At 38.6% G+C, this 27,398-nt stretch overlaps 1 protein-coding gene across 10 annotated transcripts in view; it reads left to right on the forward strand.

The window, feature by feature from the left end:
• PLCH2 (phospholipase C eta 2) overlaps positions 1-27,398 on the forward strand; it is a 116,392-nt gene that overhangs the window by 63,259 nt on the left and 25,735 nt on the right. For all 10 annotated transcript variants that reach the window (XM_054849976.1, XM_054849967.1, XM_054849972.1 and 7 more), the window contains 9 exons: positions 9,104-9,250; positions 9,618-9,861; positions 10,405-10,534; positions 16,050-16,220; positions 19,139-19,232; positions 22,516-22,719; positions 23,806-23,926; positions 25,878-26,049; positions 26,305-26,412. In XM_054849976.1, coding sequence (XP_054705951.1) covers positions 9,104-9,250; positions 9,618-9,861; positions 10,405-10,534; positions 16,050-16,220; positions 19,139-19,232; positions 22,516-22,719; positions 23,806-23,926; positions 25,878-26,049; positions 26,305-26,412 — 1,391 coding nt within the window. The remainder of the gene's footprint in view (positions 1-9,103; positions 9,251-9,617; positions 9,862-10,404; positions 10,535-16,049; positions 16,221-19,138; positions 19,233-22,515; positions 22,720-23,805; positions 23,927-25,877; positions 26,050-26,304; positions 26,413-27,398) is intronic.

Consider the following 27,398-nt stretch of genomic DNA (forward strand, 5'->3'; position numbering starts at 1 on the left):
CAAGCATCTTCTATGGGGTTGTGTCTGTTTGCAAAGACATTCCTAAATGGGTGGTTGTGAGGTGGAAAGATGCTGCTAACATAGGTGAAGAAGAAAGCACTTTTTTTTTAACCTTTTTTTTTTTTCCCCTACAGCTGTAATGTGTCACCTAAATCCCTTGACTGGATAGGGCAGAACCACGGCTTTAGGATTAGTGCGTATGATGGATTTAGGATTTCAAGCAAACATGTGTTGCTGTGTTTGCATCGTATCTAGTTTTTACTGCCTAGAGAGAAACATTCTTTCTTTTATCAGGCATGTCCATTAAAATGCTGAGGAGAACCCTCTGAGAAAAAATGAAGGCTGGTACAATGATATTTTGAAGAGCTGTAAAAGAAGAAAATGTGATTGGTTTTTTTTCAGACCTGGAGAGAGACTGAAGAGCTTAAGCACCTGGACAGTTTCACAGTGAAAGGCAAGGGTGGCTCAGGAAGGCAGAGAGGGGAATGGATTGTACTATTAACTTTGCACTTACTGCAATGGATATTGTTGGTTGGTTTTGAAGAGCAAGTAGAGCCCTCAGCAAGAGGGGGACTTGCAAATCTGTTAGTACTCAAATATATAAAAGAGGTGCCTCAATGTAGGAATTGCTGTCAGAAGGAGGAAGCGGCATGGAGAAACCAACAACTGTAAATCGGTATAATGTCTTGGTGGATTCTTAGCAGCTGGTAGGAAAAAGAATATCATCGGGAGGCCTTTTTGTCCAGAAATGGATTCATCTACATGCCTCATGGCCCTGTCTGTGTCTATCATGTGTCTTCTTTAAAATGTTGAACTGAAAGCAACCCAGTCCTCAAAAATAGACACATAGGTACGTCACATAGAATGAAAAGGATTTTGTTGGGATTTTAATATTCTAAATCTGGACGGGGAGGAGGCCTAAATTTACTGTGTAACGGCTCTGTAACAACCTGAAAAATACCACTGGATTTTGGAAATCACCGATTATGTTGTTTTTTCCTGATAATATTTTTATGCTATTACATTGAAAATGTGTACTACAGAATCTTGATCTCTACTAAGGCCTGCAGTGCTTGTATTCCATTCTGAAGCTGCCCTTTATCTCAGATATGGATGCCTCAAAATCTCCCTTGCTTCAAAATAAGTTCTCAGTGGCCCGTCTGGCTGAAGAGTTTTTCTGGGTTGGTGGCAGCATCGTAGCTTCTCCAAGATGGAAAATCGGCCATATTGGTAAGATGCAGGCTGAATACCTGCCACTTAATTGAACAAGATGGTATAATCTTGAAAGCTTTCATGTTTAAATCTTATTTAGTGAGAACTTTGTCTAGCAGTAGTGTGTGGGAGCAGAAAAGAAGGTCTTGAGACACAGCCCTAGTCCTATGTTATTTTGCATCGTCGCTAATGCAGTTCTTTTGGTCTTCAGGAACCTCTCAGTTAAAACATCATTATTGATTTCTTTACATTCTTCTGGAAAAACAAATGCAAAGTTGTATATTTTGAAATGTGCAGACCTTTTGAAATCACATGGATAGAATCTGTCTCCTTCTCCATACCCACAGTAAGATAGGTTTGCTATCTGCCAGAATTTGTATGCCTCTTAACTCTTTGATTTTTCATGCAATATTTGTAGTTTTCAGTCTTTGAAATGAACATTTAGAAGTATCTCTGTTGTCTTCTTCCATAGTAGGTCACTGGGCTCTTGAGAGTTTGTTTTCTGAATACTGATATACAATGTCAAAATCCTTAAGCTTCACTAGCTACCTGAGAAGGGTCCGTTTTTGCTTCATAGCAGCCTTTCTTTTAAATAGGTAATAAACCCAGGAAACCTAGTTGGAAATGGCTAGAGAAATGAGATGTTTCCTATTCCAGTAAATGCATTTTAATAGTAGTCTTCCTGGGCCACTCATGTCATAGGTTGGAAGGGACCCCAAAGCCCATCCAGTTCCAACCCCCTGCCATGGGCAGGGACACCCTCCAGTAGCCCACGTTGCCCAAAGCCCCATCCAGCCTGGCCTTGAACACTGCCAGGGAGCCAGGGGCAGCCACAGCTTCTCTGGGCAACCTGGTCCTTCTCATAGAGAATTTTTTCCTAATATCTAAGCTAAATGTACCCTCCTTCAGTTTAAATGCCATCCTACTCTGCTTCTGCATTTCCCTGGATCCAGATGGCTGATGAAGTCTCAACCAAGAAATGGAGAGCTGACAGACTGACCTTGAATTAAGCACCCTAATTTCCACAGGATTAAGAACATTTCTTCTCCCATTAACATCCGCTTTATTAGGGGTTGTGTGCTTTAAGGATGGGTTCAGTCTTGCATTTTCTTTTGTATGCAGCAAACACTGTCCTGGCAGAATTATACAGAAATTTTCTTTTTCAAAGATACTTTAAGATTTTTTTGCCAGTGAAAGTCCTGAAATTTCATGAGGTTTGAGTCAGTGAGAGCAAATAAGGGGGAGAAAGTTCTTGCACTAGTAATAAGATGGTTGGTTTAAAAGATTGTAGACTGTTGGTATGCGAAAGGAAACAAATGAAGATTAATGAAGTTGGATGTGGTATGGTTTTTAATTGGATCCTGGCATAATGATGCAAATCAGCCTGCTGTACCTGATCTATGAACGCTGTAGACAGAAAATACCTTAGGTTAACTCTTGATCATGCCACTCACTGTGTGAATGTCTCCTTTTCTGGTTTTTGGGGTTTTTGGTTCTGGTGGGGTTTTTTTGTTTGTGTATGTGTGTTTGTTTTGGTGGGGTTTGTTTTGTTTTGTTTGGTTGGGGGTTTTTATTTGGTTTCAATGTTTTCTGTGTGTGTGTGAAGAAAATTCACACAGTGAGAACAGTCCAGTTTTTATGTAAGAGAAAACTGAACCATTATCTCCCACAATGAGTTCATGTTGTAAGGAAAAGACTACTTTAAATATATAATAATAAAGAATAAATACAAAATAAATAAGTAAAGTTTAAAGAAAAAAATAAGTAAAAATGGTTTGCTCCATTATGAGCCACAGGATGCTAAATTCTCTCTGTAACAGAAGTTGGTTTTAATAGCATTTCATTTGATTCATAAGGCAATGTGTCAAGTAGGAATTACTACTAATGTATTCCATTAATGTAGGTGCCTGTATAAGGAGCAAAACCAGGTTGCTGTAGCCAACAGTTAATGTTAAAGCTTCTGTGATAAGACCATTACTTGAGTGAATGTCTTCAGGGTCAGAAGTGACATTCTGGGACATTTATTATGTGTGGTATGATGAACTGTCATGGAGGTTCCTCAAGCTCACAGAAAGCAATTGTACAGTTCATATGCAGAATTTTCAAAATATCTTCTAATTCCAAGACTTTTCAGCTGAACAGAATTCCCACCACACTATACTGGATATATTATATATATATATTACACATTTTATATGTTTTTTATATTATTATATTTACATATTGATTTTTAAAAATATTTTAAACTGAAACAGATATTCCTGACAGGAATAGTTGGAGCCAGTCAGTTCTTTGGATTACCTATTGATGAACCAGGTATAGCTGCAAAACCATTTCCAGTGAGACTTTTAAAAACCACAGCAATTATTATCTCTTCAGTGGATCTGCAGTGCTGAATGTATGGCAAGTGTGAAAGTCCTCTGTTTGCATGTGGGAAAGCCATTTTGCTTTGGTAATATTTTAAGGGAACAGCTTGCACTTAGAGTGCACATGTACTGGAGGGGTTTCTCTAGGCTCACAAACATGTTGCATCTTCTGGAGGCCCTGAAGAGAAATAAGCCTCTGAAATCTGTTTTCCTCTCTTTATAGTATTTAAAGAGTGGTTGTTTTAAGTATACAATCAGGGTGCATCTTGTCAGAATCTGTTAACAGGGCAGAACTCAGCAGATTTGTGCAATGCTGGCCTTCTGACAGAAGAGACTGGCTAGGGCCAGAGCTGTGTGACATAACCTGGAGCTGTGTTGAACTTCGGACGTGAATCTTTTGACAAAGATGGTCCATGTATAAAAATACTCAGTGACTCAATCCTCCTAACTTCTTTTTGTCCTCACATGCTAAAATACTCCCACTCCTTCACACATTCACATCAAACCCAGAACCTCCTAAAAGGCGATAATGCTACTGAACCATAATTAATTAACAGACGTTAAAACATCTTTCTAACAATAAGCATGAAATTGGGTTCTTGTTTTTTTTCTTGTATCGGGACAAATTGTAGGGATTTATGATTAGTGTAGTTTTGTTATTTATTGTTATTTTAAAACTTTTTATCGTAACCAGAAATGTTACTATATCACTTTAAGTCTTTTTGTTGCATCAGTCTAGTGTCACTTTGTATGAAAACAAGAATGGAACTAAGTGTTCTATGTTTCCGTTTCCTGCTCTGCCATGACATTGCTTGTTGCCGCAGTACAGAGATCCATATTCTCTCCATGACTGTGTTTTGTCCAGATGCAAACTGAGGCAACTCATCAAAAGAGAGCTGAACCTCAACTGAATTTTGCAAAAAGATACTGTTGAAGTGCAAAATATTATTTAACCAAGAAGAATACTTCAGCCCTAATTGAACACAGTTAGGAGCCATTTCTTCCAAAAAATGATTCATTGCAAGACTGAGAGATTTTTATTTGAAATATAGAAATGCATCCTTAAAGAAGGTATCAGAACAATGTTAAGGAGAAGCAGTTATACTTGTCTGCTCATCAGCGTGCTATTCTCATTTACATGCTGTGAAAGACTTCAGAAAAAAAGATTTTATTTTTTGTTTGATATAAGTACCACTATGATATTTTTTTCCTGCAGAGTTTTCTGCCAGTCTCTCTATTGCTGTAAACTTTCAGTCACACAGACAGGTAAGGGTGTGTGTTTCAGTGCATATACACACGTAGAGATGTGGAGGTGCACTCTTTCCCCTCTCCATCTCAATCTCCTGGTCTTTGCCTAGCTACCCCAGGCTAATGCCTCGCATTACCTTAAAGGTTTTCCTTCCCGTCGTGTTGGTAGGATCCAGAAAAGCTGTTGTTCTTCTCCTGACACAAGAAGGAAGACATTTCTTGTGCTTTCCTTTCCTTGTGCCACCACGCCCAAGATAACAGATACTTAAAACAAGTATTTGGTGTGGTTTGACCATTCAGTTGCCTGGTACACTGAATGGAACTGAACTCAGGTTTGTGTCTGGAAACATTAACTGCAATTGTGTGTTGAATCACCAAAGAACAGTCCAGTGTCCAGATCAGCTGGGACTAGCAGCAGGGCGGCTGCTGAGGTGCTGTATACTCTGGGTAGGTTTGGGTGCACAATCCTGCAACAGAAATGAACAGCTGCATTAACAAACCTATCCGAGGATGCTCATTAAAATTTTAACAGTCAAGGAGTATATTCTAACTTCACGTAAAATCAAAGTAAATGCATGTTGTATAAAGTGTATTTTTATTTTGATGCTTCTTTATTATTTTCTGCTTTGTAACAGGTGCAGTCTTTGATACTTCTCTCATTTCTGCTCTTCTCATTTCTTAAAATAAAATTATTTACTGCAATAACTTCCAAAGGGGAACTGGGAAATGTTATGTGGTTTGAAGTCTGTGTGATTAGTGCTAATAGAATTCTTTTATTAGTTATTTTGACCTTTTTTTTTTTCTTCAAAAGAACTATAAACCGCATGAAATGAAAATAAGTTCAAGCTTTCCATAATTATTATTTCATGGTAAATTTGAGAAGTGTTTATTTTTCTTCTGAATTGGAATGAAAGCAGATATTGAAAAGATTGCAGTGTCTAGGAAATGGTTGAGCAAAGTTTGAATCCACTTTGGACCTGATATTGTAGTGAATTCCAGTAATTCTGAGCCGTAGCACAGGATTTGCTTTTATGACTAATACCTGCTGACCACATTGATTTCATTTAAGGGCATCTATGATTGAAGCCAAGGGATCAGCTTTAAGAAATAAAATGTTACATGAGGGATTATCTTGTTCTTAATTTAACAGCTTCTCTCTGTAAATATTTTATTAATGTAAACAATGTACAATTGTGGCTTTAAATTTAAATTTTCTTTTATGATTAGTGATCTGTTTTTAAATTAATCTATTTTGTTGGACCTTCTTTTCCTGAGTAAATTAATTGAATTTGTCTGAATATGAGCTCTAAAACACAGGAACATCAATGATTTTTCCTTTTTTTTGTTTTTTTTTCACTCTACCTTGCTTCTCTTGGGTGTTTCTGCTTTGGCCTGAGAGGTAGCCTTGAATTTCCCCAAAGGATTGTGTGGATTTTGATGCATTTTGGAATACATGGAATGAATGTTTTGGTTTGGACACTGTTTCGTCTATAATCTATATGTTCAGACTGATAAAAGAGGAGCCTGATCTCAGAACTTCCTCACATTTCTTTATCAGTCTGTACTTACTAGAATATGTATTATATGTATTAGTTTTCATTCCTCCATCTAGAATCTGAGTGGTAATTTACACTGCTGATCTCTAGGTCTGAAAAAAATATACATAAATACATTGGACATGGTCATAGTTTTAATTTTCCTTAAACAGACCAGGCAGAAAAGCCACAGGAAAATTAAGTCACAGGCTATGCACTGCCATTGTGGGAAATAAAGGGGAGATCTGGCAGAAAATATAAGTGTCTGCATTTATTCCTGGGACATAGCCAGTCACTAACGGTTTGCATTAATGTTGTCAAGCTTAGTTCCTTGCAATAACTGAATGTTGAAAGAATGCCTCCGATTTGGGCAGGCATAGACACTGCTGCAGCCTTGCTCCCAGGAGCTTCAAATGCAAGAGCCTGAGTCTAACAGCAGCTCCCCAGGCAAGGGGAGGAACCCTGCCAAGGCAGAGCAGAGCTCTCTGAGGGAGCTCCTTCTAGGACTTCGTTCTTTGAAGGCCACTGTCTGCATGGGCTGTTAACGCCACCAAATCCCCAGGAGGGGCCAGACACAAAGTACACTATAGGTGAAAGGCCTCCTCCTAGGAGAACGTGGGTTTAAGTGGTTTGGGAGAAGAAAAATCTATTAGGTTCTTGCTACAACATCTAGAAGCAAATTTGTAGGATCAGTGACTTAATCCATAGAACCAATGAGAGGAAAAGCTGATACTCCATCTCAACTTTCTATTTTCTTTGGCCTGGATGGCAAGTAAAAGTGTGATGTAAACAGCAGACATGCAATGCCTTTGTGATGGCTCTGTATGTAATGAAAATGGGCATTCTTGCGTCTGGAGAGAAGTAAATGTTTGGGCTATAAAGCTTTTTCATGGTGTGCAGAAGTCCTAGTGTTTTTCTGTCACTCTAAAAATGTCATATTTTTACTAATGGAGCTGCAAAATAATGATGCTAATAAATTCAGCTTAGCTTTGCCTCAGACTCTTTCTCTTGTGAAAGATCAAACATTTCCTTTACAAATCTGGTTTCCTTTTTGCAGACGTATTGTGATACCTTGCTGTTAACAAGCAAGTTAGGAATAATGTCTGAATTTCCTTGTGCTTATTCTAGAAACTGATACTTGATAGTAGCTTGATTTAGAGTGTGATCAGAAGGTGAATATTATTCGTTTAGCTAAATCCCCCCAAATAAGTGTGCTGCTAGTAGTTCTATTATACTGTACTTATTAGTGTGTTTTTAATGAGCTTTGTGTTTCATCAGTTCTGGGTATTGGCAAACGATGGCTAAATGTTTATGAATTAGGACTAAATGCTACAATATAATTATGTAGATCCACTAGGCATTTTAGCTCCTAATGTTGTAACTGCTTTAATAGGGAGAGGTGTTTTTCTGAGTTTGATTATTAGGATTGTTCACATGCTGGGAGCAGCTTCTCTGGCTAAGTATTTGTAGAATTTGGCTTCTGAACTTGAGGCGGTTATGAGAAGATTACAGGTCTTCTGTAGCACCAGGTTATGGGCTACAAAGCCAACTTTGTTAGCATTTGATGTTTTTTTTCTGATTCAGTCATAAAAAACTATATTTAACTGATATTTCGCATCCACTTTAATGCAAATGTGAGGATTTACTCATAATATATGTTATAGGACAGAAAGAAAAATACTGATAGTTTTTTATTCATACCTATCCTTGTTGTATCTGAGTGCCTTACAGAAAACATTGATCAGTGCAAATATCTGCTCAGTATTGTTCTTTCAGCTTCTTCCTAAGAAGAATTTTTTGGCATCTTTTTAAGCACAGCAAAATACTATCTATATTAGAGAAGGCAAATCAGAATAATGCCCCCTTCTACTTGTTAGGGGTTTTGTTCGGTTATGCTTTTCCCTAACTGGGGTAGGATAAAATTACTCTGTTGTTCATCACCTCTTTATAAGAACGTGGCCTTTGAAGCTGGCTTCATCTTTGTAGCCACACACTGAATTCTAATCACCTTCTTGCTGTTAATTGTTAAGTCACTGAAAACGGTTTAACTCTTAAGTCATTTGTATGTAAAAGCCTTTGAATTATTTTCAGGGTTCCTAGAATACTTTTGATGACCAAGTTGTGTAATTAATTTTTTTTTTAATTGGATTCTGAATAGACAGAAAACAAACTAAACTGTTTCATAAGGAGCCATGGTACTTCTAAACAGTGATACTGCTGACAGGAACTCCAGAATTTGCGGAGAGGAATATGAAGAAAACTTGTTGAAGTTATGCCACAAGGTTACTGTATGTTTAAGAGGCAAAAACATGAGGCATAATGAAAATAACTTTCCTGACATGGATGAAACTATGCTAGTTTTTGCTGGCCAAGGAACCAAACTTCCAAGTGAAATTTCATACTGTGTCCAGCACAAGTTTTACATATTGTAGGAGCTCAAATTAAGCATTTGAGATGGTTTTAAGAAGGGTATGTACCTTGCGCCGATTCCAACATATGTATGTTTCATATCTATTAATATAGGATTGAAAACTTCCACATTTACAGGGAAGTCCACAGCTGCCAAGAAGCTTTTTGACTTTTTGATCATATAACCTCACCTCTTACATTAGACAATACAGGAAATTGTCCTTTGACTTGAACTGTTAATTTGGCAGCTACTTGATATGTTTTCTTCCTGTAAAGGCAATTTTAAAGGGAGCAAAGTCTGACTTACTGATACGACTTTATTTCTCTCTTCAGTGGAAAGATGTATGAGTTCCATGCAAGCTGGTACCCAAATGATCAAACTCCGTGGCGGTTCCAAAGGGCTGGTCCGCTTCTATTACTTGGATGAGCACAAGTCATGTATTCGCTGGAGACCCTCTCGAAAGAATGAGAAAGCCAAAAGTGAGTGTCAACCACAGAACCTTTCTTCTGATTCCTCCTAGAGTCTTGCCCTCTTACAAACAAATGAGCGTGAAGGATTTGGCTCGTTTATAGGTGATCAAGAAGAATTTTGTACTTTAATTTAAAGGGCAGTAAATCATTTTATGATGAATAGTTTATGAAGATTAAGTTGCTGTTGTTAGCTATGCAGGTTGCAGTAGTGTAGTATGTTTCAAATGAGTTGCAGGCAAAACCTGTGTTAATTAGGGACCTTGCGATGTGAGGTTTGGGCCCTTTCTCTACAGGATTTCCCTACAGGATAAATGCATCTTGTCTGGCCTAGGGCATACAACAGTCATTAATGAACTACATGCTTTTGTCATTCTAGTTTCTATCGACTCTATTCAGGAGGTTTGTGAGGGGAAGCAATCAGAGATCTTTCAGCGCCATGCCGATGGTAGTTTTGATCCCAACTGCTGCTTCAGCATCTACTATGGTGACCATATGGAGTCTCTTGACCTGGTATCTTCCAGTGGAGAGGAAGCACGCACCTGGATCACAGGGCTAAAATACCTGATGGCAGGGATCAGTGATGAAGACAGCCTCTCAAAACGCCAAAGGACCAGAGACCAATATCCTTCTCATACTATCTTGAGAGTACTTCCCAGTGGTGGAGACCTATCAATAGCGTAGGGATTCCTTTAAGTATTTGTTTTGCTAAAAGTAAGCACTAGGCTCAAAGCATCAAAGTGGTTCCCATTGTATTCCCTGTTTCCAGAGTCAGAGGAGTCCTTGAAGAGGATCATTCTAGGCAAGACTTGGAGATGAATGACTGGAGTGGACTGAAAAACATACAGGTATATTCTTTCATCTTTTACTCCCTGCGTAAAGCTGTCGATTTCATTTGGTTATACAGGACAAAGTGTGATGCAACATTGCAATTTCCTCAGAAGTTAGTTCTGTGCTGTAGTACGGGTAAATAGCATGTGGTGCATGTTGAGCAAGCCTAGAAACTTACTGAAATAAAATGAGTAGAGTTATGTTATATATTACCTTGAACTTTCTTTCATTGCCAGTCTCAGATACAGTCTGTCCTAACATGAAAAAAATCATACATACATAATGTTCAGTAGTATCCCTTAATATTCCATGCTGTTCCTTAACTCCTGTCCAATGTGGTTGAAGCAGACATTTGACGAGGCAGATAAAAATGGTGATGGCAGTCTGAGTATTAGTGAAGTGCTCCAGCTAATGCACAAGCTGAATGTGAACCTCCCCCGGCAAAAAGTCAAGCAAATGTTTAAGGTAAGAAATGAAAGTGTATTTTTTTTCTAAAAGAAAAAGGATCAAGCTGCTGGAGATTTAACATTAAACCTAGTAGGAGAGAGTGTAAATACTTCAGCAGCTGGTTTGTTTCCACTCTGCTGAGAGATACTACACAGTCCATTTGGTAAATTGACTAGAGCTCCAGAAACACGTCATAGATAAATTGTTATTCATAGAAAAAGGCATTATACCAGGTACCTTCTGGTGTTACATAACATAAAGACACACAGTACAAGGATTGCTTTTTTACTATACTTGTTGATCTGAAACTGTAACATTTCCTCCTCTGATTACATGCTCTCTAATAAATATTACCTAGTGAAGTATCCAATATCCTCCAATAACTGGTACTAATAAAATATCCAGTATGCAAGCTGCCATATCTGTCATGTTTTTTGCACTCCTAAGAGTATTTGTTTGACATTGCATTCTACTGACCTTGACCCAATTTACTGGGCAACTGAACTATGGAGATGTGTATGCTATTGTAATCAGAAAGCCTGTTGTGTGAAGGACGAAAGCAGAAGTTGAATCAATAGTTTTCAGCAGAGTGAACTACTGTGACTTTTACATTATACTGAGTCATCTCAGTGAGGGACATCTCAGCATACTTTTCCAGCAGCTTTGATATTTTAAAGAATGTTCTCTTGGAGAGGCTGTGAGAGATTGTTTTAGAGAAGGCTAAGCACTGAAAGGGATCAAATACCTATCTGCCAATGGCTTTCTAGATAGTCTAAATCTGTCCAAGGCATTGCGTGTAGCTGAATACGTAAGTTTTGCCTAACTTAAGGTAGAGAAATGTTCTAAGCCCAATTTCACAAAACCGAAGTGGAAATAAGTGAATTGCCTAAGGTTGCACAAAGATCTGTGGCAAGGCAAAGGTAATTCTGTTCTCTCTTGGTACTTGAAGACTGAGCCATCTTTTATTTTAAGCATTTACTGAGGCTGTACAACTCCTGAGCAGTTTGCAATCAATTTAAGACTGAGTAAAGATTTCTTAAAGTTCATGTCTTCATTTTCCAAAGCTTTTCTTCTTGCTTTGAGCGATTTTCCCTGGTTTGATAAAATACTTATGGAACAAAACTGCCTGGACACATATTTTTTCCTGTTCCTGTGTGGCTAGAAGACCGCTTTGAAACAAGTAGTCCTTTTGGTATTGCCAAAGTGTAAAAATTCCTTTTTTATTTTTAATCTTTATTTTAATGCTCTACGACAAGAACATTAGAAACCTTCAGTCCTATGAAATAGAAACCTGAAATCATATCAGAGTCTTTGGAGTCATTTTACTGATTCATGCTAGTGAATGAGATTGCTGTCGTTTTGACATGATCTTTGCTAAAATGTAAAGATTACCCTCTGTTTATCATTTAGGAGGGCTCTGTGCCATTCTGCTGAATTTAGTATTCCCTAGAGAATTACCTACCTGTATGTGAAATAGATCCATATAGAGACGGACGGTAAGAAGTGTAAACCCTAAGCTTCAGGGTTTAGATGGTGTTAAGAACCTTGAATGAAAAGCACTTTCGCTGATGACAGCCGCTAATTACAGAATTATTGAAAAGTAAAAAATAAAAAGACACAGTCAACTGAGGCTTTGTGATACAATTTATAAATCTTGTGCAGATAAATATTAGTATGTCAGCTCTTGCTCCTTAATAAAGTGCCAGAATGGTGCATAGCTCAGTGAGTCCTATGTGCAGACCTCAGGGAGACATGGTTCCCTGCACAGTACGGGTAGCTTTGTGTGGGATCAAGGAGAAGGTAAGAAGAGTGGCAGTCAGCACGACAGTATTTTAACATGAAGCTGAACAACAATTGGATGGGTGAATTTGTATTCATTTGGACACGAAGCTGTCATTCCTGTAACTTATTCCTGAAGGAAAGAAAGGGAGGCAAAATGTTCTCTTTCCTTGGTTGGAAACCAATGTAGCCACTGCATTTTGCCATGGTCAGTCTTTATAGACCCGCTTTATGGCCTCTGATTATGGCCTCTTAACTGTAGTAGAAGAGAAGAATGTAAGAGAATAATTTGGGGAAAGAGTGTAACTTGGTTCTGACTAGTTTGACTATGGAAAAAATGGGCCTTGAAACCTTTCTTCTCTTCCATGATGTATGTATGTATTCTAATGCCTCTGGGTTGAAAATATTTTTAAGTTACATCTCTCTCTGCTCTTTCTTTCATCCTGCTGACAGCTGATGCTGAAGCCTGCCTGGTTGCATCTTATGTGCAATGTAAATTCCTCTGTGGGTCCACAATGGTAAAATGTGCTCAAATGGAGCATGGAAAACAGGATAACTCTGCAAACCACAGCAGCTCAAGGTTATGGGGCAGGGGAAGGAAAGGCTGTTGGAAAGTTTCCAGTAATCAGCTGATACAGGTTATCCTAGTGTATGCATCAGGCTAATATTTTGCCCATCATTTGGGTGGGTTGTTCTTTAGGAGCAGAAAATCCTACCAAAAAAAGAGTCTGCTGCTACGGGGGAAATGTAAACAGAGGTTTAGAAATAGAGTTAAAATACTTCAGCATTTTTTTCTCTATGTTACTGAATAAAAGAGAAATAAAAGGTTTATGGCACACAGATGCCCCAGAAAGCTGGGCGCTAATGTCTCTCGGGCAGCTCTTTCTATGCCAGCCCTTATTTTGATTGCCATTTTCTGTTTCTGTTGCATAAAATTTATGTGGACCAGAACAAATTTTGAAAGTAGATTTGTCCATGCTGTTGCACATTATTACATTATGACACCATAGAAGTTTCCAAATAGAAAAAGAAATTTTTAAATGGAATGAAATGGTAGTCACCAGGAACTCACAAATACTCTCTGATTTGCCTTTGCTTTTGTTTGGGGAAGACAAAAAGCTAGTCTTTCACTTATGCAGGTGATAAATTATCCAATTGATGAATTAAGACCTGTATAGTATGACCCTAAACAATTTTACGTAAGGCTATTGCATTAAACAGCAGTTCGTGCAAAACAGATGTCTTCTGCCAACTGAAAGTTCTTCAAATTCCAAAAGTACTGGCTATGGGGATGACTGGTGGTAATCCTAGCTCTGCAGGAGTATGTGCTCCTGTGTTAGGTACTGGTTGTTTCCACACACAAAATGGTTACCTCTGGGGTGCAGGCTGTGCCTTACGAGAGTATCGGAGGTGAGGACTTTTCAGCTATTTTAATTTTTCTGATGCAATGTCTGGACAGAGTATGGATGTACCTTAAGAAACATAGTGTATGTTTAGGTGTCTGAAAATCTCACAGTTGGAATGGCAGCTGTTTGAGCACTGCTTCATGTTTACTACAAAGTCATGCTAGCCTAGTGATCACTGGATTTTCAATAATTTGGTTCTGGGACACGTTCCAGGCTCAAAAGCCTTTGAGAATCATGCATGTGCAGCCAGAGAAAACCAAGGGGTTTTACCCATTAGGTTTTTTCTCCTGCAGTTTTTTTCTTTCATTCCAGCAAATATTAGGCTTACGGATGTAGCTCAGTGAAGAACTGAATTTAAAAACTCATTAAAATTAGGTTTGATGCAAGCCAAATAGAAGAGACTGCGTAAAACTTTACTAGCAAAAAATTTGTGCTTACTGTATGCTGTGTTCTGGTTTTGCTGTTTGTAATCAATGACAGTTGCTACACGTATCGAGTGCTTTAGAAATGCTGTTAACAAAGAAGAATGGGTTTACTTTTTCCACAGGCAATGCATAATTGAGCTGGTCTCAACTGAAAATATAATTACTATTTGATAGCTTAGAATCAGAATATTAAGCAGCCTTGAAATTAAAAAGCAAATCTCTCAGTTAATGAAATAGCTACACCACGTATTTTAAGATAGAATAGGGTAGATTATATGTAGGTCTTGAAGAAGGTTACCTTGAATATTAATTTTTCTAGTTAAAAAAGTAGTGAGTTGTTTTAAAAAAAAATCTTGCCATAGTTACAATGGGAAAAGCCATTTTTATTAGCTACTTCTTGCTCACAAATGCATTCATATTTTCACCTGGGGCTCATTTCTAAAGAAGCTTCATCTATGACTGCATGACTCCTCATTCTTGCAGTCGCTTCCTCCATAGTACTGTCAGCTTCAGTGTTGTAGCTGATACAGGCTCTGAAACTGCTGAAGTGTGAGACTGGAAGAGACAAAACAGTGAGGTCTATGAAGATTAAAGAGTAGGGAGCAAGTGCAGGATGTCCTTTTGGAACAAGGAGAGAGGAGGCTGCTTGTGTAAGTTTATCAAAATCTCTTTGAGTACGTTAGACTAAATTGCAGGGTTGTGGCAGTACTTCTTTCTGGGGCAAATAACTGTGAATTAATGCCAGGACAGAAGTGCTTTGTGACGGCTGCTCAGTGCTTCTGGCCATTGTTGTGAGACCTTATTATCAGCGTTTTCCTCGACTGGTCCAAGTGCACATGTGTGGCAGTAGGTGAAGGAAATGCAGTGGAAAATATGAAGATTTGGTAAAAACTTACCTGATGGATTGATTTTTTTAATTTTGTGGCTTGAAATGTGCTTAAACATGTCTACAGTGAAGGTGTGCAAAGCAATATGCTGAGAACAAAGTAGGGAGTGCTGGTTAAGCTTTTTTTCATACAATATGCAAGCATTGTCTGTCCTCTTTGGGAAACACTGCAGCTTTCCTTTTTCATCCTTTCCCCTGGCAGAACTTCTCATTCATTTTTTCATGCTTCTAGGAACAGGCTTTTAGGAAACTCAGTAATTCCATAATCTCTCCTCCAAATAGTTATATCATTGGATGGATCCCATTGTGATCAGACTTTCACAAGCTTTTTTTTGAAGACATTCTATCTCCACTGTGTGCAAACAATAAGTAGTATTGCTGATAGAACTGAGGGTGGTTTGGATCACAAGCTGGGGCACCTGACCCCAAAAAGTAAAGAACCAAGAAGCATACATGTTGTAGGAGATAGATATACCAGAGAGTATAGTGTCATTTACTGATGGTTTTTTTCTTTAGTTGCAAAATTAGTATTCTTGCAGATCTTACTAGTTTATGGCCGTGGATTTAACAGATACCTTCCCAAATCCTGGGTATAAAATTAATTTCAAGGTGACTTGAGTTCTAATAATCTTCTCAAGAAAATATGAATGGGTAATTCTGCCAGACATATGCATGTTCTGTTCTATGTTGCAGGGTACGCTGTCTTACTTCGTTGCCATAGATAGAAGAAATCCTTCAAGCAGGGCTCCCTGTGGAACAGTAAAGACCTTAAAACTTGTTTCTTGGCTTGTGCACTGACGCGTACATTTAAGAGGTTCAAAGGAGAAAGCTGTGCAAAGCATTCATATGACAAGCATCTGCCTTATAAATCAGTCTGTTCTAGCAGGCCATGCAGTGACTAACCATGTCAGGCAGTAGCAACATGCATTTAATTTCAGTGTTGATTTATTCTCATGCAGGAGTTTGTTTATTTGAAGTTTGTCCAGGCTATTGCTGGGCAATTGGGTATCTCATTGCCTTATTGCTGTGTAATGCAGGAGGCTGATACGGATGATAACCAGGGCACGCTGGGCTTTGATGAGTTCTGCGCCTTCTATAAGATGATGTCAACACGACGTGATTTGTACCTGCTAATGCTCACCTACAGCAACCACAAGGACTACCTAGATGCAGATGACTTGAGACGCTTTCTGGAGACTGAACAGAAGGTAGGTTCAAGCCAGGAAAAGACTTCTAGTCTGCATGCCTTTCTGTTTGCCATTGGGGGTGCACTGTCTTTTATAAAGGGGTGGGAATTTTGTTGTCATGCATGTGAAAAATAGACAGTTAGATGCCTCTTGATTTTTCACCTTGTAGACTGGCACAACTATTTTTTGAATCTTCTTGCTCTCACTACCTCTTTTTTTCTGTAGGCTCTTTTGTTGTGCCCCTGAATATAGTCTCTACACTCTCTTTCTTCTGCATGTGTTCTCTTAGGACAATTCCATCAGTATCTGTCTTTTCCCAGTATTCAGTACCCTGGTGCAAAGATTGCGGTTTTGGCTCTGCTTTTGACTTAGTGCATAGTCCATGATGACACACTGAATTCCTTTGTCACACTAGCTCAGTATGTAAAGTGGAAGGTTATGTTTTTGAAGAGCTGCTGAGAGGATTATTAATATCTGGGAAAGTTTTTTGAGGATATATGGTAGTACATATTAAGTTGTCTCTTAGTCCTTTAACTGCATTGCTGGAGTGGGTTTAAAGACTATTTTCCCATTTCGCTGACCTGAAACAGGCCAAGTATTTTGGTCTGACAAACCAGGTAATGTGTATATGCCCTGTATAATTAATATGGGGTAGGGGTGGTGGTGGCAGCAGCAGCCAGTAGGTAATGAGAAGCGTGATATTTAATGTTGCTCATGAATCCAAGACATTTTACAGCTCTTCAGAGATGTTAATTTATAGCTTTATAAACTTTGCTCTTCAGGTATTGAAATGCACCAATACATTGTGCTTACAGTTGTTTATGCACATTCAGCAAAATACCAGTGAACTATGTGCTGTGTTGCAGTAAACACTATCCACTTGTGTTACTGTGTTTAACAAGAGGGCTAGCCTACATCAGTCACATTAGAAATTTTGTCCATCAGTCACTTGTGCGCACCGAAGTTACAGGAGTCCATTTTCTGACAGTTCATATATGTTTTCATGAAAGAAGTACACTAGTGTTGATATATTCTTATTTTCTAATGGTAAAAGATAGAAGTTTCTCATCTCTGTGTGTATGGTGCACCACATACATGCTCACTGATCTGCTTCCTCCATCACTAACTTGAACCTTTATGGCATTAGGAATCTTTTTAACCAAGCTATGTGGAAGCCTAACACTTTTACTCCTATCCCAAATACCCCTTGGTCAGAACAAGTTTGGGCCTTTCTGGCACATGGTAATTTGGCAGACCAGAAAACTGCAAGGCATCTAACATCTGTACCATGAGGACTTTCATCCATTGGAACTGGGTGCCTGGAGAGGTTGTGCGGCCTCCATCCTTGGAGGTTTTGAGGACCAGACTAAGTAATACCCTAAGCTAACTGATGTGACCTTGTAGTTGACCCTGCTTTGGGGGATTTTGGGCTGGACGACTTTCTGAGGTCCCTGAATGATCCTCCAGTCTTTTATCTAGAGACTTGTGGAAGATTCTGAAGTGAGGAAAAATAATTGGACAGCAAGACGCAGTCAGTGCAGGAACAAATGCATTGACTCGTCTTTGCCTTTTTCCTCTCATGATCTCTTTTGAAGCTGCATGCCCGTAAGTCATGAATCTTCATCAGTTTCAAACGTAGTCTAAAAAGTGAATGAATAAAAACTCTTTGGCAGTTATCTTTTTAGATAAGTGGGGTATGTTTCCATTTCATTGGTCAATTGATCCTCCAGATGGTGAGAGGAAAATGAGCACTTGCCACAAGATGCAAATGAGCTCAGCTAATCACTGACGTGGACAACTCATGCCTGTGGGGCTTCTCTCCCTTGGCTAGTGCTACCCTTTCTCATACAGCATGTACAGGGAAAACAAGTGTTCATTCTGTGCGTCTGAAGCAGTACCAGAAAACCCTTCTGGTTTTGCAGAGCTTTATCTTTTGAACCCAGCAAACCTCTAATGTATGGGCAAATAAAGGCTCAGGGTTTTTTTTCTTCCTCTTCTTTTATTTTTATTTATTAGGTTTTAAATTACCCCCAGAACAGGCATTGATCTGGTAGCAGATATGCTGGTGGTTTCATTTCCCCCTAAGCAAAGATTCCATGTTGCCAAAACAGTCATCAACTTGGTCACTTTATTGGCAGTCCCCTCTGGTGACAGGGCCTGCATTTTCATGTGGCAGGTACAGCATCTAATGGAAAGGATTTGCTGGACCGCTCAGGACAGGAATATTAAATAATAGCAAGGATAATAATTAGAGGATAAATCAATAGTAAGTAGCAGGAATATTAAATAATAGTGTTAAAATTGAATTATGAAAACATTGCAAGGTAAAAAAAAGCTACAGCTTATCATAAATGCCCTTTTTTATAAATGGCAACATTTACAAACATATATTTCCCTTTGTATGCTTTCCTTTTTCAGTGCACAATGCAAAGCAACCTTGAAGTTAGCAGATATCCTCAAGGAGCTTTCTGAGAGCATTATGTCCTGATTCTCTGTTACCCTGCTAGTAACTGATTTTTCTGTCCACTGCATAAAGATGAGCCATTCTCTTGTTTTATTTTAAAGTAAAAACCCTTTGATAATACAAACTAATCCTTTAATCCTACAAGAGAAGAAATCCCATTGGTTTGTGACAAAGCTTGTTCTGTTTGGATGCTCTGTGTGCCTAATAACACTCTACCCAGATTTGACCTACAAAGCAGAACTCTGTCGTTATTGGCTGTGATCAGGCAGCTGCCAATAGGACAGAAACTTTTCACAAAGCAGTCTAGTCCTCATCTGAGCTGACGCTGATTGACAGGAGTGAAAATCTCACTGGGTAACTGGAAATCCTTAGTACCACTGTGGATAATCTGGCCAGTTGTTAATCTGTACGCAGAGAAAAGAGCTAATAGAAGCTGCGATTACTAGTTAACACTTCATTTTTGCTACTTTTACAGATGACAAATGTGACTAAAGAACACTGCCTGGAAATCATCAGCAAGTTTGAACCGTGCCTGGAGAACAAGAAGGAGGGAGCTCTGGGGATTGATGGTAAACTGGCTGGTGTAGCTTTTGTAGAAGAGAGGCAACCGTTTAAATGCTTATGAGAATATTGCATTTGTTTCCAAAATATATAATCGAATTTTGTCATGTTGTATAGAGTATGCTTATCAGTAGGTTTTTTTTTAGTATCTGTTATTTGCTGAGAGACCTGAAGGGAAATTGGTACTCTGGAAGGTTTTTAAAGGTACATATCACAATGAAACAGCAGTCATTGAGGGTCAGTGGGAGCTGGATGTGTCTTTATTTGTGCTTTTGGAAAATACAGTCAAATTTAGTTGCATCATTCCCGCAGGTATTTTTGGAAATCCTTTAAGTTTTAATAAAAGGAGTGATCTGATCCAAAGTAAACATGTGGAGAGGGATGATAGATTAAATTTGTCTAGAAGCATGCTTTCATGACCTCTGCTGCTAGAGGCTTCGCTCTGAATATAATGATGCTGTACCACAATGGTAGCTGTTATTTTGAGGACTAATTCTAAATCCTTTCCCCTAAATAATAAATATTCTTGCAGATCTTATTGACTCCAAGGACAGAGTACATTCCTCAGGAATTAGATTCTGTGCAAAAGTTCTAGAACCTTTTCGAAATCAGTCTTGTCCATTTCTGTTGGTGCCTTGTCATAGTGAAAAGAGGCAAAATCTAAGTTCAGTTTGGTTTACTGCATGAAGAAGTGGGTAGTTTCTGGTATATTGTGTAAGGTGTTGGTGTTTGTTTTTCAAGAAATGATGGTTGCTTAGGATATATTCAGGTCTGTTCTACTTTCAGACTAAATTTTCAATCTGTTTTAAAGCTTATACTAATGCCAAGTGAGTCTAGCAGTTGACATATTCATGTTTTTATTTTCCAGTGCTTTACAGTCAATGCCAGTCACATAAATAATGAATAACCAGGTTCATTATCTTGCCTTCCTCATAGCTAGAAAAGTAAGACTAGAATTTTCAAACAATTGTAGTTTTTCATACTGGAAAGAAAAACTTTTTAAAAACTAGCCTGATCTATAAAATTGCTTTGCCTCAGAATGGATGATAAAACAGTTGAGAGTTTATGGATTAGGATTAGAGAGCAGTCCAACATGGGTGACATTCTGCTGGGTGTCTACTACAGATCTCCTGAACAGGAGGAAGTGGAAGATGAGGTCATTTTGAGGCTTTAGATCCTTCTTGTCTTCCAGAAAACAAATCGAGTGTTGCCCAGGGAGACTGAAACACAACAGCTGTGGAAACTGAAGCTGTATGTCTATTCCTCAAATTGGTACAGCCCAGACAAGAGCATCCTGCCCGCCCTTAGAGGTGCTTCAGTAGCAGTAAAATAACAGTACAGTGTTCTTTGTCCATTCATATTCATTCACGTGTCTGTATTGCCTTGTGTCCTCATCTGTGATAGCTTTTATCATGAAGCATCTTGGACTGGCCTGTGACAATTAGCTCATACAACATTTGCAAAAAACCTCTTACCTTCCTCTGTTGATCAAAATAAAACACTCTGTCAGTATGCTTTTCCTGAGTGTGTAAATACTGGAGATCTATGGTACACACTGACAACAGTATCTTGATTCATTCATATTTCTTCATCCTATGGCTGATCGATCCAGTTAGTGTGAACTCATGATAACAATTTTGATACTATATTTTAACAAGTGCTTAAAGCAAACAATAGCGTTGTTTCAAAGTCTGCCCTAACAGCGGTGTGTGGAATTAATCTTGTAGCATCTGATTGGTTTGTACTAAGAAGAAATAATTAATTTGCCAAGAATGATTAGCTGTATGTTTGCTGACATACACTGTACCCTATCAATTTTTGATGTATCTGCTCAGACTTGCTTAGTCTTTTGTTTTTACTCTAGCTGTATTACTGGTTTGCTAGTTGATCATGATATATGCCTCAAGAGTCAAATATTAGGCTAGACTGAGGTTCCCTAGCACCGGTGTATTGTTCAAACAAAAATTTTTGGCTGCTATTTGTATTTATCAGCTCTTTTCCTTTAAGAAAATAACGCAAAATGGAAAGCCTATAGGAACTACCATACAGGTGATATTTTATCATAAATTCTATTCAAGCTCAATTTCTCTGTGTTCTGTAGACCAGTATTCTGAGACTGATTCTGAAGATTGGAGTTATTTTGCCTTGTGTAGCTTTAGTGAAACAAAGCACCAGTCTGTCACAGTCAGAGAAAGTGCATTAAGACCTTTAGAAGTTTGGCAGGATTTTTACACAGGCACTGTTTTATTTATGGAATAATGATTGAAATGTCAGGAGAATTAAAAGTCTTGAAGCAGAGACCTTTCGAATAAAGGATCATCGCTGTCAGCAGCTGTTAAAGCAAGGAAATCATAGTCTTTCATTGGTGGTGAATGAAAAGAATTTTGGGGAGACTTGAAATGGAAGCTACAGTTTTTAATGTTAGTCTGGCTTGCGAAAGTGTCTGTGTATATGTGCACAAATGTATACTGTGATCTGAAAGCAGCAATTCCATACAAAGATAAAAAACATGACTTGCTAAAACTTTGCTTCTGAACAAGAATGATAATTGCAATACAGAAATTGTCAAGGTGATGTTGTCTGCATGATTTGCAAGCATCCCACTACTTCAGAAAATAAATTCTTCCGATATCATCATTGAAAGTACTACAGATAAGTGATTTTTCAGTATCAAGCCTGGAGTGAACTTCAGTCTCATAAAGTGACAGTAATGCAATACTGCAGATCTCTCCCATCCGCATGCATGTTTGTGCATGCGATATCGTATCAAAATTAGGGACTGTTGCTTGTACAAGCCAATATGTGTTGACATTCTTCTGGTATTTTCAGGAGAAACAGAGGAGAGGAGAATATCTCCCTCGCTTCAAACTGTATTGGGCCACTAGAAACTGTTCCTAGGCAGTACAATATCATATATCTTTCAAGACATTTCACTGAGGAGCAATGCCAGGATATGACCACAGATCTCTGGAGGCTTTTATATGCCATGTGACTTAATGTCCCAGCAGAGTCTTTTGACAAAAATTATAAGCCTAAAATGTCAGGTTTTGATTAAATAGACATATTTTTTTCAAGAACGGCAGAGCAGGGAAATGTACAAAGCAGCTAGAAATTTCTTGAAAGCAATAATCACAATTGGTCACTGTAACGGTTGGGATGTAGTGGTGCTATTTATTTACATGTTCATGAACGTGTTGGTGAATGTAGGGGTGCATTTTTAGGCTGGTTTTAGGAAGGCTACAGCAACGAAAAGGACAGAACTGTATTATTTATAGTATTGTTTGTTTACAGGTTTCACCAATTACATGCGGAGTCCATCAGGGGACATATTCAACCCAGAACACTACCAAGTGAATCAGGACATGAGTTACCCTTTGAGTCACTATTTCATTACCTCTTCACATAATACCTACCTCATGGGAGATCAACTGATGTCCCAGTCTAGGGTGGACATGTATGCATGGGTGCTACAATCTGGCTGTCGTTGTGTAGAAGGTAAAGATCAAAAAGGAATAATCAATAGGCTCTGTAGTTTTGTTTCTCCTCTGTAAAGGAAGACTCATGACTTCTGCAGAAGACGTGCTAATTGGGTGGAGAAAAAAGCCTAGTAAAATGGTGTCTTCCCTTCATAAAGAACAACAAAATAATGTTACCATGTAATGGACAAATTTTCTTTGAGTGTGGAAATAAGGCAGACATTTGAAGACTAGTGTCGTTGGTACCGAGGAAAAAAATTGTAAAAATCTTTTTTGCGGAGAGGATACTAACATTCAGTGGAATGTATTGGTGGATATACTTTCTAGCCAAGTGTATGACAACCAAACTGGCAAATATGGCAGAGTTCCTGCTACACACAAGAGAAAAGCTGATATTTCTGATAAGGGAAGTAGAGTTCTATTATGTGAAATGTTGACAGTCTCTGCAGTGACCAGGAAGCCTTTCTGTGAAATTCCTTCTGATGATTGTAGTGCCTGCCGGAGACAGTACCTGTTTTGTAATCATCGTTAATATCGTGACCATCAAAGTGTTTTCGCAGTTTTTCAGAAGGCCAATATTATGATCTGCTCAGGTTAGATTGTGGACATGCTTCAGAGGAGTAAAACATTTAATGGAAATATGATTGTAAACAAGTATAAGGTTAGGCAAAATCCAAGGAGGGCTAGAGATGACTAGGTCTTGGCTTTGCTTGTGATGTGAGAAGCTTGGCTAAGATTCTCTGCTTTCCTTTCCAGGTTCAGCAGTAGCATAATGAAAATAACACTATGCTATGTCATCTCTCTTCCTGTCATAATACTCCTCAGCACTTGTTAAAAGATCATTTTTGCTTGGGGCTTTCTCAAACAATGGGAACAGTCATCAGTACACAGTAGAATGTCGAGGCCAGGAAGTTTCTTCAGAGGAAGGATGTTCAGCGCAGTGAGGAGGGGGATACAGATGAAGGGTGGGAATGAACCTATACCCTGCTTTGTTGGGTACATGTTGGCTGGGTTGCTGAAGGGAATCACAGGGTCTCCTAGTTCTCCACGGATGGTGGCACCAGATGTTACTTGTCTGATGGGTGTCATTGTTTCTATTCTACAGTTGACTGCTGGGATGGGCCGGACGGTGAACCAATTGTCCACCATGGATACACTTTGACTTCCAAAATTCTCTTCAAAGATGTGATTGAAACTATCAACAAATATGCCTTTACCAAGAATGAGTATGTATACAGTCTGCCAACTTTTGAGTCTCAGGGCTATAAACTGGAGTGCTCCCTGGCATCCTTGTAAAAGCAGCTAGTGAAAAATCTAACCTGTTCTTGCATAAGCCAAACAGAATTCTGAGTTGTTTCTGTGGGGAGAAAGCCTTCAGAGAGAAATAACAAGGCAAACCTGACAGAGTAGGGGCATTCTGTATGTAGTTGTGGGGCTGTCTTTATCCCGTTCATAGAAGGCCAGAGGAACAACGTGTTTCGACAGTGAATGTTTTTAGTGAATGGCTGACAGTTTAACCACATATCTCTCTGGATGTGTACGCCAGTGATACCAAGGTTACACTTGGTTGCTCCAGGGATAGGAAACAAGTCAGGCAGCAAAGGAATACAAAGAGACAGTAGCCCAATTGTGGAGAAAGCAGAATGTTCAAGAGAAATAGGTTATTTTCCCTACCTGTACGTTGCTTAGGAAATCAGAGAATTGTGCAATGGGAGGGTTCGTATACTTTGGCAGAGAGTCAAAATGTGTATCTCAACCTATTTTTATTTTTTTAAAAGATAATTTATCTCTGTAAAAATTTTCCAGTAGCTTCTCCAAAGCAGTCCATCTGCCTTCATTAATATAACTAAACTTGCTCTGAAGTTTCAGCCCAGGTAAACTTATTGTGAGCCTGAAATCTTTTGAGTTTGCCTGAAGACATGATAAATCAATCAAAGGAAAGCTGGCCAGCAGAATATATGGCAATGCTTCTGAAATTGCTGCAGTTCTTGAAAACTTTACAGAAAGGTTAATGGGGACCACATTACAACTTACTATTTGTGGTGGGTTTTTTTCTTGCTAGGTATTGATGCTCAGTCAGAGTTTGGTACTGAATGAAACATATTTTAGACTTGCAGGTGTTTTCTTTCCCAGGATAGGCTGGAGGCATAGCTGTTGGTAGGCTGCAAATTCAGCTAAGGAACTAGCTTCAGACAAAGCTAGGAATTTAACTATTGTTATCAATTGGGAAAATGTCCTGCAGGCATTGTCTGGCTGAAAGCCTCATTTTTCCTGATGAGGAGCTAATGAGGTCCAGATGTCAGGATAGGCATCTTTTTATTCATAATTGGTTTTAATTAATGAATCCCTCATAATTCAGCCCTACAAAACAGCACTGTATACTGGCTTTCGTGCCCATTCTAAAAATGCCTCATCTCTAAACAGAAATCCATCTTCAGCATGCTTTTATATGGCACCAACTGCACTGGAATTGGTTTCACAAATCATATCTTATTGCCTTTCAAACATCCAGGCATTGTTATTTCTTGGCCTTAGCCTGGAGAATCAACAATAAATGACAACAATAAAACTAAATCTAGAAATAATACTTACTGTCTTTGTAGAAGAGGCTTTATGTGCAGGCTTGTTTGTATGACACTGCTCTGTTGCTAGCAAGAAAAGTTTTCATCGAAGAACTAACACTACAGGTTTCTCACTTGGTTGTTGGAATTGGGAAGGTAAAGAGAAAGCCCCTTTGGGGATCTTTTCAGTTCTTGGAACCTTTATTTACTTTTACCTGTGAGAATACAAAAGGGCTGAAGGACGGATTGGAGAGGAGAACTGAAGGGCACTGGCTATGTAGGTTTTCCTTAGGAATGGCTTGCTGGAATCTCTTTGATAGGAACTGGAGGTCAGGATGGGGTAGTGTAGGAAGGTGAAAAGTCTGCTCTGGGAAAAAATGCATCAAATCAGATTGCAGCAGTTTAATTTTCCTGTGGCTGTCAAAAACAGACCATTCAGTTTGGAGCGAGTAGTGGGGTATCAGTCCTGTGCCCACACTGAATTCGTCTAACCTCTGTGGATTTCATTGGTGGTGATGCCTGTTACAGGAATGGCTCAGACATTAATAACCCTCATGCTCTTAATGTGATAAAAGCTAAATTTGCAGTTGATGATACTTGCTTATGTCTCTGCCAGGTACCCTGTTATCTTGTCAATTGAGAACCATTGCAGTGTCATTCAGCAGAAGAAGATGGCTCAGTATCTTACAGAAATTCTGGGAGACAAACTAGATCTGTCTTCGGTGCACAATGATGATTCTACCAAGCTTCCTTCACCCGCAAGTCTAAAAGGAAAGATCTTGGTTAAGGTAAAAACCTGCTTCGTTTATTTCATTCCTCTTTTTGTTTGTGATGATTATGATCTCTGCCTGGTTATCACTTATACCCTAACTTAAAGCATTTTACAAAAAGCAGTCTTTAAGAACGTGGTACTTAAGGTTCTGAACAAATGTCTTCTCAATCCTGGTTGCATGCTTTGAATAATTTTTTATTTATTTATTTTTTAACTGTTTGATAGCAAGAGCTGCATGCTAACCTGCCTGTGTAATCATTTTATCTTCTAGGGGAAGAAACTTCCAGCCAACATCAGTGATGATGCAGAGGAAGGTGAAGTTTCTGATGAGGACAGCGCTGATGAGATCGATGATGACTGTAAAATAATGAATGGAGATGTAAGTTAAGTGACCTTTTGAATGTGAATGTATGTTAAGTTTTCCCATCCCAGTGAGAAGAAACCTTCTATGAGTTCTCTAGAATGTGGATGTGGTCTAATCTTTGGGATCCATCACAAGTCTTTTAGGTTCTAAGCCTTCATGGAGACAGATTTGACAAAAGTGTATACTAGGCAGCACCAGTTCTTGTGGTTATGTTTCAAGTTGGGAATTGTTTGTCTCTTAATATTTTAAATACTAGTATCTCATGATTCTTTATTGCATCATAGCGTTCTTCACCTCAAACGCAACAAAGAAAAGAAAAAAATTCTACTTATGTCAAATTGTGGTCATTGTTACGGAGCATTCCTTTGGTTTGCTGAATGCTGGGTATAGTTGATTTTACTGTAAGGAGGTATTAAAAGGAGAGAATATTTAAATCTCTGCTTGCTTCAATCTAAAAATCCCTTATTTCTTCATCCTTTTTGAAAATTAATTTTTTTTGTCACTTTAATCTTCTGGCAAGTGACATTGTATCCTACAGAAAGAATATAAAATATACAGCAAAACCATTTAATAACATAAACTAGATTGCCTTGGAGAGAGATTGCAATTTCAGTCCTCTCTCCCTCAGGCTATTTCCTCATTATGGATTGATCCTTTTCATCTAAAATGAAAAGAGAAACTTCTTTATGAGTAAGTCTACAAAAGGGGAAAAATAATTTGTTTGGGGTTTTTTTATTATTATGGTTTAGCATATCATTTTTCAATATTTCAAAGCTGGGATCTGTGATGTTTTAATGCTTCATGGTTTTTGACACTTTCTTGTTACATGATGCGTCTTTTCAAAGTGGAAGGTATTGGACAGCCAGTGGTGATACAGTTCAGTCCAGCAGGCTTTCACCTATATAAGGTCAGGCCTGGAACCAAGGCATGAGCATTTTGAACAGGGACAAAATGAGTTGAAAGCCAAACCAAAAGCTTTTACAAACCTCTTAGGGGTTACC

This window comes from Grus americana, chromosome 21 (genome assembly GCF_028858705.1).
Source record: "Grus americana isolate bGruAme1 chromosome 21, bGruAme1.mat, whole genome shotgun sequence".
Taxonomy (NCBI): Eukaryota; Metazoa; Chordata; class Aves; order Gruiformes; family Gruidae; genus Grus; species Grus americana.